A 22,158-nucleotide genomic window follows, 5' to 3' on the forward strand; every position below is an offset into this window, starting at 1 on the left:
TATCCACTCCTCAGTTTCTGCTACGGCTCCTCCTGCCTCCTTGTTCCACTAAGACTCTCTGAAGATTCTGGACTAGAAGTCACTTTACGTCTGGCCTGCTTCTTCCTTTACAAAATTGCCAGTTCTGCAACCCAGGTTATCAGCCCTGAGTCCGAATGAAGCCTGCCAGAGCTACAATTCTCAGAGTTCCCTGTGAAGAGGGATTGATTGTTAAAGCACTCTGGGAATGGTAGCTTTGTGAGGGGAACAGGAGTCTCCCAATAACTCTCAGTGTCCTTAGCAAACTACAGCTCCCAGGATTCTTTGGGGCTGTTTAAAGTGACACAATAGTGCTTCAAATTTATGGTGCTAATGTGGCCCCAGTTGCCGACAACCCAATTTGCTGCTTCTTTACAAGAATCACAAGGTAATGCAATCGCAAGACGTGTCTAACCTTTTGTCCTCCAGAGGCTGCTGGAATCCAACTCCTATCGTGCCAGACTTTGGGGGCTGCTAGGAGCTGGAGCCTGGCAGCCTTTGGAGAGCACCACATGGGCTACTCTTGAGGACATGGGATTCTGTTGAAAAGGAAGGACCAGATGTCGCTTTCTCACCTGGATGTCAATGAACTGGTCAAATAGTTGCATAGGTCTCTCATCAAAAGTCTGAACGAATGTCTAAGGAAAATCAAACAAATGTAAATGAAGAAGAGAAATACCCAGGTTTCAGTAAGACAGGCATAGGCAACCTCAGCGCACCAGATATTTCCCTAGGTAACAGGACTAGTGGTCAGGGATAATGGGAATTGTAGTCCCAAAACATCTGGCGGGCCGAGGTTGCCTATGGCTGCAGTAAGATGACAACCTTGCAGCAGAGGCAATATTGTAAAGTCCTTGTTACAGCTTCAAACCCATTAAAGGGCATTCTACATGAGTAATCATTCATGCGTTTAGTTTCTACTTTTATGCAGCTATACTATAACAAGAGTTCTCTGGGTACTCACAGGAAGCAAACCAAAACAAACCTAATAAAACAACAAGAAAATAAAAACACAGAAGCACAATTTAAAACTCAGTTATAAATAGAGTGGCCCAGAAGTAAAATGTATGTCTTTTAAAAGGTCTGGGTGAATAGACTTGTCTTCAGCAGGTGCAAAAAAGGACCATAAAGATGATACCACCATCATGCATGTTATTGAATCCCCTCCAAAACAGTTGTTTTACGTGCTGATAAAGAAAATAGAATATTGTTAGAAGGAGATGCTGTGTTCAGTCAAGCCATGGAGCTTGCTTTCCAGGAGGCAGTGATGGCCACCAGCTTGGATGGCTTTAAAAGAGAATTAGAAAAATCCACGGAGGAGGAGAGGGCTGTCAATGGCTCCTAGTCATGATGGCTTTATTCCACCTCCACAGCTGTAGGCAGCAATACCACTTGCTGGAAACCATGGGAGGGGAGAGCGCTACTCTTGTGCTCAAGTTCTGCTCCCTCGTTCGCCACTGTGAGAACAGGATGATGGACTGGATGGGCCAATGGCCTGATCCAGAAGATTAGTCCTATGTTCTTATGTTAATACTTTATTTTTAAAAAACTTCTCCTTTACAGAAGCATATCAAAATCAAAACAGTCCCCAAAAGCAAAGGTGTGAGCATTTAACTCTCACATCCCCAGATAGACCTGAGCTCGTTTTTTGACAGAATTACAAGCCTGGTAGATGAAGGGAACGCAGTGGATATAGCCTACCTTGATTTCAGCAAGGCATTTGACAAGGTGCCCCATGATATTCTTGTAAAGAAGCTGGTAAAATGCGGTCTTGACTCTGCTACCACTCAGTGGATTTGTAACTGGCTGACTGACCGAACCCAAAGAGTGCTCATCAATGGTTCCTCTTCATCCTGGAGAAGAGTGACTAGTGGGGTGCCACAGGGTTCTGTCTTGGGCCCGGTCTTATTCAACATCTTTATCAACGACTTAGATGATGGACTCAAGGGCATCCTGATCAAATTTGCAGATGACACCAAACTGGGAGGGGTGGCTAACACCCCAGAGGACAGGATCACACTTCAAAACGACCTTGACAGATTAGAGAACTGGGCCAAAACAAACAAGATGAATTTTAACAGGGAGAAATGTAAAGTATTGCACTTGGGCAAAAAAAATGAGAGGCACAAATACAAGATGGGGGACACCTGGCTTGAGAGCAGTACATGTGAAAAGGATCTAGGAGTCTTGGTTGACCACAAACTTGACATGAGTCAACAGTGTGACGCGGCAGCTAAAAAAGCCAATGCAATTCTGGGCTGCATCAATAGGAGTATAGCATCTAGATCAAGGGAAGTAATAGTGCCACTGTATTCTGCTCTGGTCAGACCTCACCTGGAGTACTGTGTCCAGTTCTGGGCACCACAATTCAAGAAGGACACTGACAAACTGGAACGTGTCCAGAGGAGGGCAACCAAAATGGTCAAAGGCCTGGAAACGATGCCTTATGAGGAACGGTTAAGGGGGCTGGGCATGTTTAGCCTGGAGAAGAGGAGGTTAAGGGGTGACATGATAGCCATGTTCAAATATATAAAAGGATGTCACATAGAGGAGGGAGAAAGGTTGTTTTCTGCTGCTCCAGAGAAGCGGACACAGAGCAATGGAACCAAACTACAAGAAAGAAGATTCCACCTAAACATTAGGAAGAACTTCCTGACAGTAAGAGCTGTTCGACAGTGGAATTTGCTGCCAAGGAGTGTGGTGGAGTCTCCTACTTTGGAGGTTTTTAAGCAGAGGCTTGACAACCATATGTCAGGAGTGCTCTGATGGTGTTTCCTGCTTGGCAGGGGGTTGGACTCGATGGCCCTTGTGGTTTCTTCCAACTCTATGATTCTATGATTCTATGATTCTAGATTTTTTTCATCAGTTCCAACTGGTCCCAACTGCTTGAGCAACTGAAGGTTAATTGGTTAGTCTCCCAATTATATCTAATCATTTTGGACAAATGTAGTTGCCTTATGCTGAACCAAACCATTGACCTGTCTATCCCAGGCAAGAAAGGGTTTTTCCTGTCTGTTGTTTAAATGCAGGAGGGAGGAAACTGTTTAACTGAACACGCCAGTTTGGATCAGATATCTGAATGAACAGGTTGTTAATATTAATGTTTGATGTTTTATTATTTATTTATTTTAAATGTGTGTTTGAAGCCACCCATGTTATAAATATTAAATAATAATAATAATAATAATAATAATAATAATAATAATAATTATAATTATAATTATAATTATTTTTATCCTTAAGCTCAGTGACAGAGAATGTTATGAGTGCAAAAAATCCCAGGTTCAATCCTTGACATATCTAGGTATGAACGGGAAAGATTGGAGAGCTGCTGCCAGTCAGTGTTGACATTACTGAGCTAGGTGGACCAACGGGCTGACGTGACATAAGATCACTTCCTTTGTTGCTTTACCAATGAGCTATAGGCTCTCTTTCATTTTCTTTGGATTGCAGTTGACTATGGTCTGGACAATAACACCATTTACTTATATTGGACCAGGAAAGTAGCTTTCCTCTGTCCAACTGGCTTCCTCCACTCGATTTGTATAGTTATTGAGCTATTGCTGCTGGACTGTAGATAGGAGGAAAGCTGTTCCTCTTACCCTCTACAGCAGGGGTATCAAACATGTTGTCCCCCAGATGTTGTTGAATTACATCTCCCATCATCTCTGAGCATAGACCATGCTGGTTTGGGCTAACGAGGGACAGAGTCCAGCAATGTCTTGAGGACCACAGGTTCCCCAACATTGCAGAAATGACTGCAAACAGCCTCATAGTGTGTTCATTCTAGGAAAGCAGGCAGTTCAAATATTCCTTTTAGGAAGCCAGCACCTTCAAGTCCTAAGATCCTGCTACTGTACAATGACTTTTTCATTTGAGCCCCAGACAGGAAAGCCCCTGTCAGCCAAGGACAGTGTTTGTGCATGCCACCCGAAAGCTCACAGAATACCAACCTCATTGTAGTAGGGGCTGATCCCAAATTTAATTCTCGTCCTGAACACGTAATCCCCAATAGAGACTTTGACCACCGGCTTGATGTTGTTTTCTTGCAGCTGCCGGCACTCTATTATTCCAACCCGCACCTAGGAGGAGAGAGACAACATATTGGCCACACTCTGAAGGCACCTGTGATCTGTTGTCATAGTCTATGGCCAACAGGCAGCTGAGCAACACCCAGAATGGAGACATGCTTGGAGAAAGGGCCAAAATAAGAGAACAAAGAGGTGAAGGTGACAAGGGGTAGTGGAGCTCAGACTCCAGGATGTAAGCCAGTGGGTAGGAATGGAAGAAGGCAGCATTTTCTGGTTCGCCATGTATATGTCACACGCTACACTGTTCCACTGCAGCTCATCTTCTGCCCAAGCCTGCATTACGTCTCTCACTGTCCACTGCAGTGAAATTGCGTGGCTATTCCCTCCCCCCCCCACGGTGGAATAAATAAAGACACTGGACACAAAGATTTAGGTTAATGGGCGAAAATGGCCACAACTTTATTGATTACAGGTAAGAAGGGTATTGGCTTTAGGCATTGGCCCCTATCCGACTATCCGGTCTAACCGGGAAGGGTTAAACACCAACAGGGGGAGCCACCCGAGATGCATATCCCTAGGCGCTCCCCGAGGGGTTACCGCTCGGGGGCGCGCTTTAGGCCCTAGCCTCCGTAGGTTTCGGACGAGGCGTCGCCCCTCGGAGTCCTTTAACGAACTACCCTTCAAGCCTTGGGGGAGGTGATGGCGTTCCTCCCCCCCAACCTCATTTGCATGACAATACCCCGGCCAATGCCTACCGCCAAAACCGAGGGAGTTGTGACAGTTTGCTACGAGGTAGGCGAAAAAACCAAGTGGCTCCAAACCAGCCAATTAGCCAAATGGAAAAACTCCTACCAGGCCCCTTGCGGCGACCAGCCGAAGCCCATAGCAATGTCAATGGCAAAACCTAAACCTTACATAACAAATGTAATCTACATAATTAATTAACTAAATTGCATTGTCACCACATTATTACCCCCTATTCATTCTGATGCAAAGGATATGTAGTGCAAATGGGGAAGAAATGTAATCAGTGATGTATCATTGGTGGACTGAAAGCAAAAGCAAATACTGATTGTATTTACTAGATTGATTTACTGGTATGTCCCAGATATGGGACAAATAAGTGAACACTGACAATTTATGGTCCCACTTCCATTTTTGTTGCAATTCTCTGATATCTTTACCAGTGAGTTACATCCAAGGGAAAATAGTTGAGATAGAAAGAGGAGACTAACTAGACATCATCCAGATTTTGTTGCACCTGATCTCCCATTAGTCCCAGCCAGTATGGCTGCAACTGGATGGCATCAGGATGGCATCAGATGTCTTAAAACAATGATTGTTCCTACATTTTGACCTCAGCAACTGGACCACCTTACCTGAAAGACTTGCTTCTTGTCGACCAACACTTTCTTGGGTGTGGGCATTGGTGTTGCCTCTTGGATATCTGTTTCCTTTGGAACCAGTTCTTCCGTTTCAGAATCCTTTGCAAAGATGGGGCAGCAAACTGGTGAAGACCAGAAATAACAGTGCTGTAACGTCTATTGTTTCCATAGCTTTCCCCCCTAAATATTTGAAGCAATATCATGCACAGAATCTCTGAAATGATACAAGAATTAATCAAAGGCAAACAGAAATATTTCCTCCTGGGGCTAATGTGTGGTTCAAACACAAAGGAGTGAAGGTGGTGTTGCTTACATTGCAGCGCAGTCTGCTGCACACACATGGAATGTGCAGACTTATGTATGAAAAATGCAGACAAAGTCAATGGGACCCATAAGGGGCATAAGAAGGTGAGCAGAATCACAGAATCAGAATCATAGAGTTGGAAGAGACCACAAGGGCCATCGAGTCCAACCCCCTGCCAAGCAGGAAACAATATAATCTCTGAGCAATATAACTGATAGAAATAATAATACAAAGGCACAGCAATTGTACATAAAAACACAAGCAAAATAGACTCACCTTATAGGAAAAAAAAATCAAATAGACTGAAAATATAAATTTCCTTAGGAAGCTAATGAGGTGTTAAGATTTCATTGCTTCATCAAAATCATCTTAGAAATGATGACTTTCTCATGGTTGGCAGTTCAGTATTTAGAGGCCCATCATGGAATGAGGAACCAAGCTTGTGGGCTGGTAAGCAATACTAGGTGGGCATCAGTCCCCAAGCCAACTGTATACTTACTAAATTTCCTGAAATCATGTTTTTTTGATGGCAGATCTGTTGCAGGTTCTGCAGGCGAAAAGCAGATCTTCACAGTGATGGTACACTGAAATGTTGAGTCACATGAATGTGTATTAGTCAGTGGCGTAGCGTGGGGGGGTGCGGGGGGGCAGCTGCACCGGGCGCAACATCTGGGGGTTAGGGTTAGGGGGCGCAAATCCACAGGTTAGGGGGCACAAATCCACGGGTTAGGGGGCGCAAATTACTTGCCTTGCCCCGGGTGCTGACAACCCACGCTACGCCACTGGTATTAGTTTGCAAGCAGCTAAAGTGAAAACAATAAGGGGTTCCCAAGCAAACCCCACCTGAAACCTAAAGAAGGCAGCCTGGCCTGCTCACATCCCTAGAACAACAGCCTGAACTGCAGAAATCACTGGGCAAGTTTTTAACAGTTTGGATATAAGAATCCTCATCTTCTTATGTCTGCTTTAGCCAGTGTGCACCCACACTGTAGATACCAGGCCCCCTAAGAAATATTTGTGGATTCTTCTCTGAATGTTACATTTTCCTTTAGAAATAATTATTTTAGCTTATCTATGCAGGCTGCTATATAGCTATTCACTCATGGTAAGGAAGGGTTTTCTCTGGGCAACCAGACGAGAATTTTCTGTACGTCAGATGAACGTCAGCTTCTTCTTAATTTCTTCCAGGCTGCTGGTGTGCCTCAAATATCTTCCACATTGTGAGTTTTGGTTGCCTTTATAATTACTTAGAGGGCTATTAATTTTGTGGATTTATCTGCAAGACTGCCTTCTGCTCTTTTTCTCCAGCCACACTTGATCCGGCCTGTCACTATTTTGGCCATTGCCAGAAAAGTTGCTGGAATGGCTGACAAGCACTGAGGCTCTTTCACAACTGGGTCTATGGCTGCTTTTAGCCTTTTACTCTGGGACTGCCATCCTTCACTCACTTAAATTTATGGATAATACAGATCCCATCACCACATAATTGCATTTCAGTGTTTTTATTCTACTTATCCTACCTTTATAGACCCAATTTGTGGGTTTTGTGTGTGTGCAATAATAAGAAATTGCAGCACTGTCCTGTCCTGTATAGACAGGCAAAATGCTACTGAGGTGTCTTGGGACTCCCGTGCCTTTAATAAACCTTTCTGTGTGCACTTTCCGGCCTTTTTAATCATTTCTGTTCAATTAAAAAGTTGGGCCTACAAAGAGGACATTTTAAATCAACATGGAATGGACTATTGCTGAATAGACTTGTGACTAAATATTATAGGAAGATTTAAGTTATGGGAAGAGCATTGCTGGACAATCTAATGCTATCTTTCAGTGCCATGCCCTTCTTCATGACCAGTGTTTACAAACTTCTAAATAAGTGCACTTCAGCAAAGGTCCCTTCTAAGGCTATTTAAAAGCACCCTGTTAATTCTACTTCTAAATAATTATGGAAAAGCAACACCACAGCAGGGAACCCTAGATGGGAGGCAAGCCACATCAGCATTGTTCAAAATCTAGCAATCTAGAGCAGTATTTTCCTATTAGGTGTCTTCCAGATGTGCAGCCAATTCCTATCAGCCCTTGTCAACATAGCCGATTCAGGGATGATAGGTGCTGGAGTACGGAACATCTGGAGGGCAGAAGGTTGAGGAAGGCTGATCTAGAGGGAACTCAATGTAATCTTGTCCTGGGCCCACTGCCTCTCACTACCTCTCAGATGGACACCCAGATCCCCTCATCCTTCACACACAGACTCCCCTTTCCTGGCATACCCCAGTTGGTTTCAGATTGTCATCCCTCAGTGCCAGGTTCTTGATGTTGATCAAAGTTCTGGGTCTTTCAGAAGCAGCTCCTAGGGCTATGCTAGCAAAGCCAAAATTCCTAGAGTAGGAGATATAAGGGGAAGTCGTCAAAGAGCTTCAAAGCCAGTGCAAAAGTTAGCAGTGTGTTAGAAGGAGACCCCCTTCCCAACATGGTGCCCCCCAGATTTTTTGGACTACAACCCCACAGCATCTATGCTGCCTATGCTGCCTGGGGCTGATGTGAGTTGTGGTCCAAATCATCTGGAAGGTTCCATGTTGGGCAAAGTTGGGTCAGGAGGAAGCACACAGGAGTCAGACCTCCCAGCCCACCAAAAACCACATCCTTCCACAAAGATGCAAATATTTTGTAACACGTAAATGGCTGTGACATGCCAGGTTCCCCTGGCACTGTCAAGAAGATGCTAGAGTCAGCTGTTAATTTAATAATAATAATAATAATAATAATAATAATAATAATAATAATAATAATATATTTATACCCCACCTATCTGGCTAGGTCCACCCACTATCCACTGGAATTTGATGGCAGTGTCTGCCTGAGGGTCAAACCGCATGAGGCATTAAACATTTTACCCTTTTGTACACCTTTCGTAGTACTGTAATAACAATAATTTGTTATTTGTACCCTGCCCATCTGACTGGGTTGCCCCAGCCACTCTGGGTGGCTTCCGGCATATATGAAAACATAGTAAAACATCAAATCTTAAAAAGCTTCCCTATACAACTCAGTAGTTGTCCAGATGAGGACTGGGGTCATGGTGGGCATGGAGGGGCTTGAACTCTGCCACATGCCTGACAAAAGCCCATGACTTACTTGCACCAGGAAAGAAGCTGCTGTTGTTGCAATGTGTAGCTGCAGGGGGATGGCAAGATTTGTAAAAACTTTGGCAGGGGAGGGAGGGGTTAATGCACCAACCCATGCACCATTCCCAATTCTTCTCTCCATCATAGAAGTTGCGTATTTTAAATTTTTATTGGATTTTATTGCGCTAGCTAAAGGCCATAGCAACATCCAAAGAAGGAAAAGGAAAGAAAAGGAAACAAAAACAAACAAACAAAAACACAGCAGTCTCTAAATACTACAGTTCCATTAGATGGTACACTTCATGTGACCTGCAGTTTTGCCCTGAAGGTAGATGGGTCTTCATTCCAGTTTACACAATTAGCAAAAACAAGAGATAACCCTCCTACTTCTCCCTAGACCTTTGCAGGTGTAGAAGAATATACCACATTTGAATACCCCACCCCCTCAAAAGACACCTGGAAAACTAGCACACCATGAATAAAGCTTCAGTCTGATGCCTGAGGACGAGATGGAACAAGTGCTCAAGTTAAGAAACAAAACAGAAACCGGGGCTGGATGACTTTGAGAACACACTAGAACTCAGGAATGGGTTCTTAGCTTCCTTCCTTCCTTCCTTCCTTCCTTCCTTCCTTCCTTCCTTCCTATTTATATACCACTGTAGCATAGAAATATACCACAGCAGTTTACAGCAATAGAACTATATTTAAAAACATCCAGTAAAATAATAATAAATTAAAAGTAGGTTAAAAGCAAACAAATTAAAAGCAAACATCTGTAGACTGGTGTGGAGGATGAGGAACTCTGAATTGCCTGTATAGGCCTGATGGAATAGAAAAGTTCTTAGCAGGCATTTGAAAGTACAAAAGGCACCTGCTGAATCTCTATTAGCAGTGCTAGACTGATGACACTAAAGGACCTGTTTCCTGTTGTTGAGCCCCACCAACTCTGGGAGTAGTCAGAGATGTTCCTGTAGATGATTGTGGTGGGATACAAGGGTTCAGGCAATCCCTGTGGTATCCTGAACCTAAGATGTTCAGGGCTTTGTAAATTAATACAAGAAGACTGAATGTGGCTCAGTATTAGACGGGCAGCTCATGCAGCTGTTTTAACAATGGTGCCACATGTTTTCAACAAAAAGCTCCCACCAGTGCTCTGGCCACAGCATTCTGCACTACCTGGAGCTTCTGAACGAGGCCCAAGGGCAGCCCCACATACAACACTTTACAGTAATCTAGCCTCAGAGTTACCAGTGCATGGATTACAGTGATCAGGAAGTCTATTGATGTGTAAAACTAACATTGGGGTGTGTGTGTGCAAATGCTCAAAGGTCCGTCTTCCCTCATCATCCCCTCCTGCACTGTGAAACCTCTCTGCACAGTTTAGGACTCTGATCTTCCAGGGTTCTAAATCACCTGGGGAGGCTCCACTAGGGATGGATGAATTACTACCAATTTCAGGTTCTATCAGTTTCTCCTTTTCCCACTCTTAAGTTCAGCTTTGCACATTTCCACATCTATTTGTGGTTTGGCTTTGTTTTCCTCGTGAAAGTTCCATGAGAATTTTAGTGCAGCGTTTTCCTAATATACACATTCTTGTATGCAATTCTGCCTCATATGCCCAATTTTGCAAAACAATTTCTCGTGGTATAATGCATTTTTTGGGTTATATCCCTAATATATACATTATTATGCATATTTTACCCAAGAACATGCATTTCTGTACGCACGACTTAGCTAGAGAATAGCATTGCAAACGGGTCCTTCAACAGTGCATGCAAACAAGAATGGCCCCTGACCCCCAGATGCTCCATTTTGGCTTTCTTCTGGTGACTCACCTGTCAACAGCTTTAGTGCTCCACTCTCGGAGGTGGACAGTCACAAAAGGGTCGCTGTCCAACAACTCTCCATCCAAATACCACACCAGGGTCTGTAGGGAAAGCAAGAAAAGCAGTCAGTGGTTGATGGTGCTAGTCACTCACCTTGCCCTGGACACGGCGGTCCTGGGTGGGTGGTCCTGGCTCCTGCGCGATGTGTCAGTTTTGAATGGGAGCTGAGTCATTGCTCAGTTTGTATTGGAAATGTGGTGTCTGCCTGATGTATTTTATCATGCAAAATGCCGTGCCCAACTTGGTGTTGCTGCTACTGTGGCTATTCTCTAAAGAACCTCTTTGTTTAAGGGGGTGGGGTGGAATGAGGTGGGCAGGAAAAGTGCTATGTTGCGTAAACTGACAGGCTGGCTGGGTTGGAACTGGCTGGTGATGAATCCTTCTGAATCATAATCATAATCATGATAATACTGGGCCCTTAGCAGATGCTTGATTATTTGGGTTGCTGATACTGGGCCTGAGCAAAAACATACTTTATTTTTGTTAAAAAGTTTTTTGATACGAGTTCCTAGAATAGTCATTCTTGCTCCTTGGGGTCTCTAGAAGTTTAATCCCAAAGTGCTGGGTAGATGCATCTGATCTCTGAAGCAAGTAAACAGGAACAACCACCCAACAGTTGTGATCTGTGGAACTGTCACAGTCACATGTGCCACAAAATAGTCATTCCTTAATTTTATGAAATTGATCTTTTAGTGTGGCACCACTCACACTTCAGAATTTCTTGCTTCCTCTAGGTGCCTGCTTCAAACATGTTTGTTTAGGCAAGTCTATCCAAACATTTTCTTTTATTGTTTATTAGGTTTTAATAGCTTTAAGCATTTTCAACTGTTTTTATTGTTCCTTTTAATATTCTGAGTAAATCAGTTAAGAGTTTTACTACAATCAAGCAGTGTGCATTATATATTTTGTTAAATATAAATGAATGAATAAATAAAAACCCTTATTCTAGAAGGTCTGCTTGTCTATGGTCAGGTGCCAGGGGGTTTGGATCAAAAACTCCCTGGATCTAGGTTCTGTGCTCACTCCTAGGATGCTTGAACAACAAACCAGCATCCCTCTGGCCTAGGGAATCGGGTGGTCTTAGAGGGACAATCACATGCTCCTGGGTGATGGGAGGAGCTCACCCAAAGGTTCAACTGCTTTCCCTCAGTTTAGATAACTTATGAGTGAGGGAGACCACCATGCTGGTCAGACTAGCAGTCTTTGGGATGGCCACTTGCGTCGCTGCTTCATAATGTAGTTTTATGGATGGGAAAAACAGACCACATTGTTTTTAACTATGCTTCATTTTTTAAGCAACTCTTGGTCCCTACCCCCCATTCCAAACACATTTTATAAATCTGTACTGCCAATCTTTTAATATCTTTGGTGACACTCTGAAAGGTGTATTCAAAAACAGGAATTAAATTTCAGGAAGCGCTACCATTTTTAAGGCAGCCATTAAAGGTTCTTTAGCTTTAAACAGGGCAGCCGGCAGCCCTTCAAATGTGTCCGTGTGGGCTGCCGTGTGGGACTGTTTACAATGGTATCATAGCACTTTAAATGTATGCTGTGAACACGAGCAGACTGGTAGGAAGACTGCCTGGGAGGCCATGTGCCCTCACACCATACATTTAAAGTGCTATGATACCATTGTAAACAGTCCCATCCCCCGCAGGTCTCCTAGAAAAACCATAGAATAGAATCATAGAGTTGGAAGAGACCACAAGGGCCATCGAGTCCAACCCCCTGCCAAGCAGGAAACCCCATCAGAGCACTCCTGACATATGGTTGTCAAGCCTCTGCTTAAAGACCTCCAACGAAGGAGACTCCACCACACTCCTTGGCAGCAAATTCCACTGTCGAACAGCTCTTACTGCCAGGAAGTTCTTCCTAATGTTTAGGTGGAATCTTCTTTCTTGTAGTTTGGATCCATTGCTCCGTGTCCGCTTCTCTGGATCAGCAGAAAACAACCTTTCTCCTTCCTCTATGTGACATCCTTTTATATATTTGAACATGGCTATCATATCACCCCTTAACCTCCTCTTCTCCAGGCTAAACATGCCCAGCTCCCTTAGCCGTTCCTCATAAGGCATCGTTTCCAGGCCTTTGACCATTTTGGTTGCCCTCCTCTGGACACGTTCCAGTTTGTCAGTGTCCTTCTTGAATTGTGGTGCCCAGAACTGGACACAGTACTCCAGGTGTGGTCTGACCAGAGCAGAATACAGTGGCACTATTACTTCACTTGATCTAGATGCTATACTCCTATTGATGCAGCCCAGAATTGCATTGGCTTTTTTAGCTGCCGCGTCACACTGTTGGCTCATGTCAAGTTTGTGGTCAACCAAGACTCCTAGATCCTTTTCACATGTACTGCTCTCAAGCCAGGTGTCACCCATCTTGTATTTGTGCCTCTCATTTTTTTTGCCCAAGTGCAATACTTTACATTTCTCCCTGTTAAAATTCATCTTGTTTATTTTTGCCCAGTTCTCTAATCTGTCAAGGTCGTTTTGAAGTGTGATCCTGTCCTCTGGGGTGTTAGCCACCCCTCCCAGTTTGGTGTCATCTGCAAATTTGATCAGGATGCCCTTGAGTCCATCATCCAAGTCGTTGATAAAGATGTTGAATAAGACCGGGCCCAAGACAGAACCCTGTGTCACCCCACTAGTCACTCTTCTCCAGGATGAAGAGGAACCATTGATGAGCACCCTTTGGGTTCGGTCAGTCAGCCAGTTACAAATCCACTGAGTGGTAGCATAGTCAAGACCGCATTTTACCAGCTTCTTTACAAGAATATCATGGGGCACCTTGTCAAATGCCTTGCTGAAATCAAGGTAGGCTACATCCACTGCGTTCCCTTCATCTACCAGGCTTGTAATTCTGTCAAAAAACGAGATCAGGTTAGTCTGACATGACTTATTTTTCAGAAATCCATGCTGACTATTGGTGATCACAGCATTCCTTTCTAGGTGCTCACAGACTGTTTGCTTAATGATCTGCTCCAGAATCTTCCCTGCTATTGATGTCAGACTGACTGGGCGATAATTATTTGGGTCCTCTCTTTTCCCCTTTTTGAAAATAGGGACAACATTTGCCCTCCTCCAGTCTGCCGGGACTTCGCCTGTTCTCCAGGAATTCTCAAAGATGACTGCCAGTGGTTCTGAGATCACATCTGCCAGTTCTTTTAATACTCTTGGATGCAGTTCATCTGGCCCTGGAGACTTGAATACATCTAAACTAGCCAAGTATTCTTGTACTATCTCCTTAGTTATTCTGGGCTGTGTTTCCTCTGCTGAATCATTTGCTCCAAATTCTTCAGGTCAGGCATTGTTTTCTTTATCGGAGAAGACTGAGGCAAAGAAGGCATTGAGGAGTTCAGCCCTTTCTGTGTCCCCTGTTTGCATTTCACCATCTTCTCCTCTGAGTGACCCCACTGTTTCTTTGTTCTTCCTTTTGCTACGAACATACCCATAAAAGCCTTTTTTGTTGCTTTTAACCTCTCTAGCAAGCCTGAGTTCATTTTGTGCTTTAGCTTTTCTGACTTTGTGTCTACATGTGCTGGCTATTTGTTTGAATTCCTCTTTGGTGGTTTCCCCCCTTTTCCATTTTTTATACACATCCTTTTTAAATCTTAACTCAGTTAAAGGTTCTTTAGATAGCCACCCTGGCTTCTTTAGGCACCTTCCATGTTTCCGTCTCATTGGTATTGCCTGAAGTTGTGCTTTTACTATCTCCCTCTTAACAAACTCCCAGCCATCATGAACTCCCTTTCCTTTTAGTATTGCTGTCCATGGGATCTCACCCAGCACTTCCCTAAGTTTTATGAAGTCGGCTTTCTTGAAGTCAAGAAATTGAGTCCTAGTATGCTTGGCTGCTCCTTTCCGCTGTATAGTAAACTTCAGAAGAGCATGATCACTCGCGCCTAATGATCCTTCCACTTCTACCCCACTAACCAGGTCATCAACATTGGTTAGGACCAGATCTAAAATGGATGTTCCTCTTGTTGCTTCCCCCACTTTCTGGACAATGAAGTTGTCTGCAAGGCCAGTGAGGAATCTGTTTGACCTTAAGCTCTTGGCTGAGTTTGACATCCAACAAATATCCGGGTAATTGAAGTCCCCCATTCCTACTATCTCCCTTCCTTTTGCATGCTTGGCCATCTGTTCCAGGAAGGCATCATCTATGTCCTCCGTTTGGCTTGGGGATCTATAGTAAACTCCCACAATGAGGTCTCTGTTATTCTTCTCTCCCTTAATTTTGACCCAAATGCTCTCACATTGGCTTTGAGGTTCTAAATCTTGGATCTCTTCACAGGTATACACATCCCTGACATATAACGCCACTCCTCCTCCTTTCTTGTCTGGTCTGTTTCTCTGAAATAGATTGTATCCCCCCATTATTACATTCCAATCGTGGGACTTATCCCACCAGGTTTCAGTGATGCCTATTATGTCATATTTAGTTTGCTGTACCAAGAGCTCAAGCTCATTTTGTTTATTTCCCATGCTTTGCGCATTAGTGTACCTGGGATATCCCCTTTTGTCTTGCAAGAGAATGGCAGTCATTTTGGGTGCTGTGATCTTGTGTGATTTTGTGCTGTGATTCCATCTGAAAAAGCACTTTTTTCAGGGTTGCGATTTTGCGCAGCACCCCAAAACACATGTTTTTGGGCACAATGCCCCTAATGGCCACCATTCTCTTGTGAGAAGGAACAGGCAGATGGTGTCTGGGAAGATGGCATCCTGGTTTTTACCTTCAAGGAGTTGAGGGATGTGCAGTCCTGGCTTCCTCCGAAGCATCAGGGAAAATGTAGCTGTTAGGAGAACCCTATTCCTCTCATAGAGCTACAATTCCAGGAGTTCTTTTTGAAGAAAGATTGAGTGGTAAACCACACAGAGAACGGCAGTTATGTGAGGGGAAACAGGGATGCCCTCAGAACTCTCAGCACCCTTAACATACTACAGCTCCCAGAATTCTTTGGCGAAACTGTGACTGTTTAAAGTACTTTAAATGGATGGTGTGGGTGTGGCCACAGACAAGTGACTGAGTCCATCAACAGGATTAAAGAGTTTACCTCATTCCAGACAGGATTCTGTTCCTTCTGCACAACTCTGGTGTCCCTGTGAATATCTAAAGGGGGGGGGGAGACACTCTGTCAATGAATATGACTAGCATAGGTCTCCTTGCTCAGTACACCTGACAAACAGCCATGTCCATGGATCATCCCCATGTTCTTTTGAGAGAAACCACATCCATTTCCAGGGAGCCTACTGGCCTCTGGCCGCGTTGGGTTGTATTCAGAGTAGCTCTGACTAATAAGTCCAGTCAGTACATGGATTTCCACTTGCACCATGGGATTTCCTCCTGGTTTTCTCTTCTGGGTCCCCCCTAAACCTGTTTTAGGGAGCAGGAGCAGATTTGGGGCAGGTGAGTCTTGTTGCAAAAGTGGAAGTCCTTGTGTTGGTTGGAGACTGCCCATTCTGTCCTAGTGTTTGGCAGACCCCAGGATGGAAACAAAGTTATACCCAATGAGGATTCCAACTCACAATAATGCCAACAAGACCTGGAACTTTGTAAAAATGTAGTGTTGTGCACACCCCAGTCTCTCTGAGCAGCAAGAATCCCAAAGTTCAGCTTTGGGTCCAGCACAGAGCAAGAGCTGCTTCTGGGTCTCTAGCTTCCAGTGTCAGCTAAAACCTTCTTTGAAAAATGTTTTTTTTAAATGGACAGGGCAGTTTGTGAGAAATTTAGCAAAGTAATGCCAAAGTAACATTTTGTCCACCACCTTGTGTCCAGGCATCAAGAAAGGCAGCCTCTGCCACCTCAGGAACCTGCATGCCAACTTTGGCAATAGAGCAATTTGTGTGGGATATGGGATAACGTGGGATATGAATGGCAATGAATCAATCAATAATCAAACATTTCTTGGCCTCTTCTCTCTTTTTTCCTATACCTCGGAATAACTGCTAGCAGAATTTGGACACTGCTTTAGACACTTGTACCATGGTGTTACCTTTGTGACCTTCAGTTCATGGGCTATTACCTTTAAATATGTAGTTTTATATGACGATAATCTACTATATTGGGAAACTTCACTCCTCCTTCAGCTCCGTCATTAGAGTTTTTTTCCAAAGGTTGCCATGGGAACGCTGGCTCTTTTTATTATTATTCCACACAAAGTTTGAAAGTAGTTCTTGCCAGTTCAATAATAGCCCTTTGTCATTCTTTATAATGACAAGTAGAAAAAGCATCCTAGAAATTATAGTCATTTTTTCTTAACCTTAACCTAACCATGAAAAATCAATCTGGGACTATTGTTTAAAATCTTCTGTCGCTGCGGCCATCATTGGTTCATAATTTATTTTTAAAGCAGTGCTTTGCTTATGCTCTATAAACTTCCTTTTACAGGACTAGCAGGATTGCAAATGAGATCTGGAAGTTTGACTAGCTCAAGGGAGAGGGAGTTCACTTGCATGTAAATCAGCAATAATCAGAGATGAATGTAATCTGTGTTTTAAACATGAAAATGACATTTTTGCTCCTAAGTTCCTCCACATAGGGACGCGGGTGGTGCTATGGCCTAAACCACTGAGCCTCTTGGGCTTGCCGATCGGAAGGTTGGAGGTTTGAATCCCTGTAACGGAGTGAGCTCCCGTTGCTCTGTCCCAGCTCCTCCCAACCTAGCAGCTTGAAAGCACGCTAGTTCAAGTAGATAAATAGGTACTGCTGTGGCAGGAAGGTAAATGGTGTTTCCGTGCACTCTGTTTTCCGTTACAGTGTTCTGTTGCGCCAGAAGCAGTTTAGTCCTGCTGGCTGCATGATCCGGAAAGCTGTCTGTGGACAAACATCAGCTCCCTTGGCCTGAAAGCGAGATGAGCGCCACAACCCCATAGTCGCCTTTGATGGGACTTAACCATCTGGGGTCCTTTACCTTTTCACCTTTTACATCAGCCTTCATCAACCTGTTGTCCTCCAGGTGTTTAGGACTACAACTCCCATCAGTCCCAGTTAGCAAGTTGTAGCTTGGACACCTGGAGGGCCCAGGTTTGATGAAACACAAAGCTGCCAGACCATCAGTTCATCTAGTTCAGGGTTGTCCACATGGATTGACAGTGGCTGTTCCTTTCACCTGATACTGGAGCTTTTTAAAACGGGGGATGCCAGGGACTGAGTCTGAGACCATCTGCTTTCAAAGCATGGGCTCTGCCACTGAGATGTGGCCCCTTCCCACACTCAAGATGTGTGACAAGAAAAGCTGGTTTGTTGTTGTTGTTGTTTAAAAAACCCTGTATTATGCAAACAGCACATTTGAACAATCTCTCCTCAAACCTTTTATCACCCAGATGTCACCCAGCTATTCCTCTGGGTGCTGGGATTCTATCTGGCTGTTTCCCCACACTTTCCAGTACATGTTTGCACAAGGCCAGCCCAATGCATTTTGACACCTGAGCTGGATCCCAAAATGGCACCTCCTGCCCTAGTAAATGTTGCTGCCAGAGGCAGTCACTTCACCTTGCCTCGTGGGTGGGCTGGCCCTGCGTTTGCAGTCCTAAGGTCTAGAATCTTTGTTTCAAGTAATCAAGCTGAGATTCTTAGCAAGCTGAATTCTGCAGCTAACACAATATTCAGACGTCCCATGGTAACATGACTTACTTATAACCTTGACAAGAATACAATTGTTCAAAGGCAATTGGAACTGCATTACTGCTTTACCTCTGAAGGAACCAGTCACATACGTATCAGGGCGATCTTCCTGTTCAAGCTGTAAATGAGCAGACATAACAAAAACACGCAACATCTTGTGCAACCTCCTGCTTTCCCCTCCAAACTATATTTCTGAAAAAAGCTGATGATGATCCCTTTTGGTTATTTGCCAGGGATCCTATAAACTATAGATGTCCCCTTAAGTCTCCCTCTCTTTCTCCACTGTTAATAGTCTGCTAATGAGGACCCCAAACCAATCCAATGGTTTATTCCAAAGCCCCCTTTAAAGCCTGTCACTCAATTTTCCCTTTTCAAAGGGAATGGAGCCTTCTTTAGCATCCAGATCTGACTGTTGACATCATAAAGGAGAAAAATGGAAGGAAAACTTCTAAAAAGTGAGGTCACAATAGGAAGGCAATAAATATTCCATATGTGAACTGCTCTAAGGATGTAACCTTTATGCTTTTAACTTCCTGTTTGGCTGCCATGGCGAATGGCTGTGCCCATAACAGCAGAGCCCTTTTCTGTGAACAATGAGGATAATATGGGAGTAATTATCCTCCCCAAACCCCTCAGGGCCTGGGGTCTGATACCTGCTGCCTGTTCTGAAGGAATGTGGGGGGCAGGGGGCACTGGGTACAATGCACCGAGCATCTCAGCAACTCTCCAAAGCCAACGCCATGAGCAGAGGACACCTGTTTTTTAAGATAAATATTCAGATTTAATTAACAGGCATTCTCTGAACTAGTGGAGATAAAATAACTTGCTAATTTAACCAGCCACTGAGAAGGATTCGATCTGGAGAAGAGACTTTTGTCGCAACTAAAGAACAACTGAAAGATTAAGGGCACAAGGAGAAGGGGACGGCAGAGGACGAGATGGTTGGACAGTGTTCTTGAAGCCACAAACGTGAGTCTGACCAAACTGCGGGAGGCAGTGGAAGACAGGAGTGCCTGGCGTGCTCTGGTCCAGGGGGTCACGAAGAGTTGGACACGACTAAATGACTAAACAACAACAAAGAACAACTGTTAGAAATACATGAGTGGACGCTAAGCATAATTACGAAATGGGCTGTGCGAAATTTTGACCATGATTCTGGCAATGACCATTAACAAAAAGATGAAAGGAATTCCTGATTGGAGCTAATGTGTTAGTGCAGAGGTACCATCTCATTAGAAGTTGGTAGGAGACCAAAGAGGAGAATTCTGGATATCTGCCACTAATGGTGGACTGTGATGTAGTTAAAATTATCCCTGTGAGCAGAAAACAAAAGTATGTGAGCAGAAAACAAAAGTAGCTTCGCTGAGGAGCAAGACAGCACAAAGGACTGGCCCATTTGCTGAATTAACTGATGGGATTAATTGTATAACCCCAGGGGGAGGTGAGCCTTTATTATTCTCTTTTGATATATTTGTACTTGCAGTTTTACCTGGTAAACCTCCCCCAAAGGGCAACTGTTTGAAATATGCAAGCGGGCTTGAAAGAGCATTCTGCTGCCATTATGGCTTAAATATAATACTGACTGGGTGACGGTTTTGGCAGCTACTCTCAGCGGAAGGATGGAAAGAATTCTGGACTGGAGTTATAGTGTTTTTGCAGAGGTACCAGCATCCTGGGAGATGGAGTGAGATTACAAAGGGGAATTCTGAATGTCTGTCCGGGACTAATGGTGTCTCTTTGTTTGGGATGTGGCATATTACGGCTCCTGAGAGCAGAAACTGAAAATGGAATTTCTGGAGTGTGGATTACAACAGGGAAAAATATTTCACACAGAACTACGAAGGCAAAAGTTGAACAGACCAGTGGTTGCAAAAATAAATGAAAACAAAATGAAGGATTAACATCGGAATGGTTTATTGACTAATTAAGATGATCAGCACTTCGCGAAATTCAGAGCGTGGGTCATCCAAAGATATATAATTTGCCACCTATATCTGGCTTTTTTATTGTATTGTAATTTGGAATGTTTTAATGTGGTTTTTATTGGATTATTAAAATGGAAAACTTAATTATTATTTTTTTAAATAAAGCTTTTAAACTATTTGGATTGGCTGAAAAGGTCCCCTGAATGGTCACATTGTGTGTGTGTGTGTGTGTGTACACAGACGCACACACAAACTTGTAGAATTTACACAGCTAATCTCAGAAGAGGGAAGTGACCCCTTTAAGATTATATCTGCTGTGACATTTAAATGAAGTAGACATTTCCCCCCTTATAATTATCGCTTTTATCTTATGCAAATGTGATCAGTCAGTTGACTAAAAGCCATGTGATTAATGGACTTAGGACTGAACTATGCATCAAGTCGGCTGTACCCTTTGGCCTTTTTAAACTTTAAATGGGATCCTGGGGAGGAGGGTGCTGATTAGGAATCTCAAGTAGGATCTTAGGCACCATTTCCTGTTCTGCCCTGTGTTTGTTGCATTCCACTGCAGTTCCTCTTCTGCCAAAAAACTACTTGCTGGCTGCTGCAGCACAATTGTAATTGCATTATTCTGCTCCATTCATTTCAGTGCAAAGGAAACACGGTGCAAATGACTCAATCAGTGGTGTATTATTTGTGGACTGAAAGCAGCAACAGTGAATACTCACTGGACGGATTTCTGTTCTAGATGTAGGATGAACCTGAACATAAGAAGAATGGTTCAGGCCAATGCTGCATCTAGCCTAGCTTCTTGTTCCCAGTGGCCAGAAAACTGGCAAGCAGGACCAGTTGGCACAAGCTCTCCCTCCTCTCCTGTGGTTTCCAGAAGCATCACTGCCTCTGCCTGTGGAGACAGAGCCATGGGAACACCAGCATTTCCCACTCTAGTTTCTGTTTTCATCAGAATTCTCTGACATCACTAATTTCAGGTCTTTCCCACCTGATCCTTTTAGATATCAGGCATGGGTTGCTGGTGGTCACTATTGGGGGCTCTCGGGGCAGAGGTCAGAGCAACAGAAAGCATACCCTCCAACATTTCACCAATGAAAATGGGGAGATCCTTTTCAATAATAATAATAATAATAATAATAATAACCATAATAATTTTATTATTTATGCCCCAGCCATCTGACCGGGTTGCCCCAGCCAATCTAAGCAGCTTCCAACATATATAAAAACATAGTAAAATTTAAAACATTTTTAAAATTCCCCATACAGGGCTGCCTTCAGATGGCGCATAACTCCATGCCCTCCAACATTTCTCTAATGAAAATAGGGACAACCTAAGGAAAATCTGGGATCAAATCAGAAACTGGGATGGCTTCTGCAAATCTGGGGCTGTTCTTGGAAAACAGGTCTGCCAAAAGTAGACAGAGCCAGGAGTAACAAAAGGCAGAGGTAATGGTAGGCAGAGGAAGCCCCAATGAATTTAGGCCTCAGCCAAGGAGGTTCTTAGCTCAGGTCCCTGCCGATACATCAGCTGACATAGAGCCTTATGACGGAGTGCAGTGCAGGCAATGATCATCCCGGCCTGGAATGAAACAAACTGCTGGCCTGTTTTTTGCTGCAGTGTTTTGCCACAGCTGTTGCACATCAGTCAAAAGTGCCGCCCAGGTGCATTTTCAATGCTGTGGGTGGGAATCTATTGAAATGGAAACAGAAAGGAGTGACAGGCTCTATGACTCTGTGAGGTTTAATGGAGGGTGTCAAATCTAATTGGACCTGTTCCTTATGGTTCTGTATGCTGTCAATAAGGCATTCAATTAAATCAGGGAATAATAATCCCTTGGTAGGTGCTGTAGAG

General features: G+C 43.8%; 1 protein-coding gene across 3 annotated transcripts in view; it reads right to left on the bottom strand.

Moving 5' to 3' along the window:
* FER1L5 (fer-1 like family member 5) overlaps positions 1 to 19,264 on the bottom strand; it is a 102,114-nt gene extending 82,850 nt beyond the window's left edge. For all 3 annotated transcript variants that reach the window (XM_082229648.1, XM_082229649.1, XM_082229647.1), the window contains exons 1-8: positions 18,439 to 19,264; positions 15,800 to 15,855; positions 10,696 to 10,787; positions 8,006 to 8,114; positions 6,238 to 6,322; positions 5,429 to 5,556; positions 3,972 to 4,100; positions 594 to 656 (exon numbers count right to left, since the gene is read on the bottom strand). In XM_082229648.1, coding sequence (XP_082085774.1) covers positions 594 to 656; positions 3,972 to 4,100; positions 5,429 to 5,556; positions 6,238 to 6,322; positions 8,006 to 8,114; positions 10,696 to 10,787; positions 15,800 to 15,855; positions 18,439 to 18,523 — 747 coding nt within the window. In that variant the 5' untranslated portion in view covers positions 18,524 to 19,264. The remainder of the gene's footprint in view (positions 1 to 593; positions 657 to 3,971; positions 4,101 to 5,428; positions 5,557 to 6,237; positions 6,323 to 8,005; positions 8,115 to 10,695; positions 10,788 to 15,799; positions 15,856 to 18,438) is intronic.
* Between the last annotated feature and the right edge of the window lie 2,894 nt (positions 19,265 to 22,158).

The sequence above is a fragment of the Podarcis vaucheri genome (genome assembly GCF_965113315.1).
Source record: "Podarcis vaucheri genome assembly, chromosome: 7".
Classification (NCBI taxonomy): Eukaryota; Metazoa; Chordata; class Lepidosauria; order Squamata; family Lacertidae; genus Podarcis; species Podarcis vaucheri.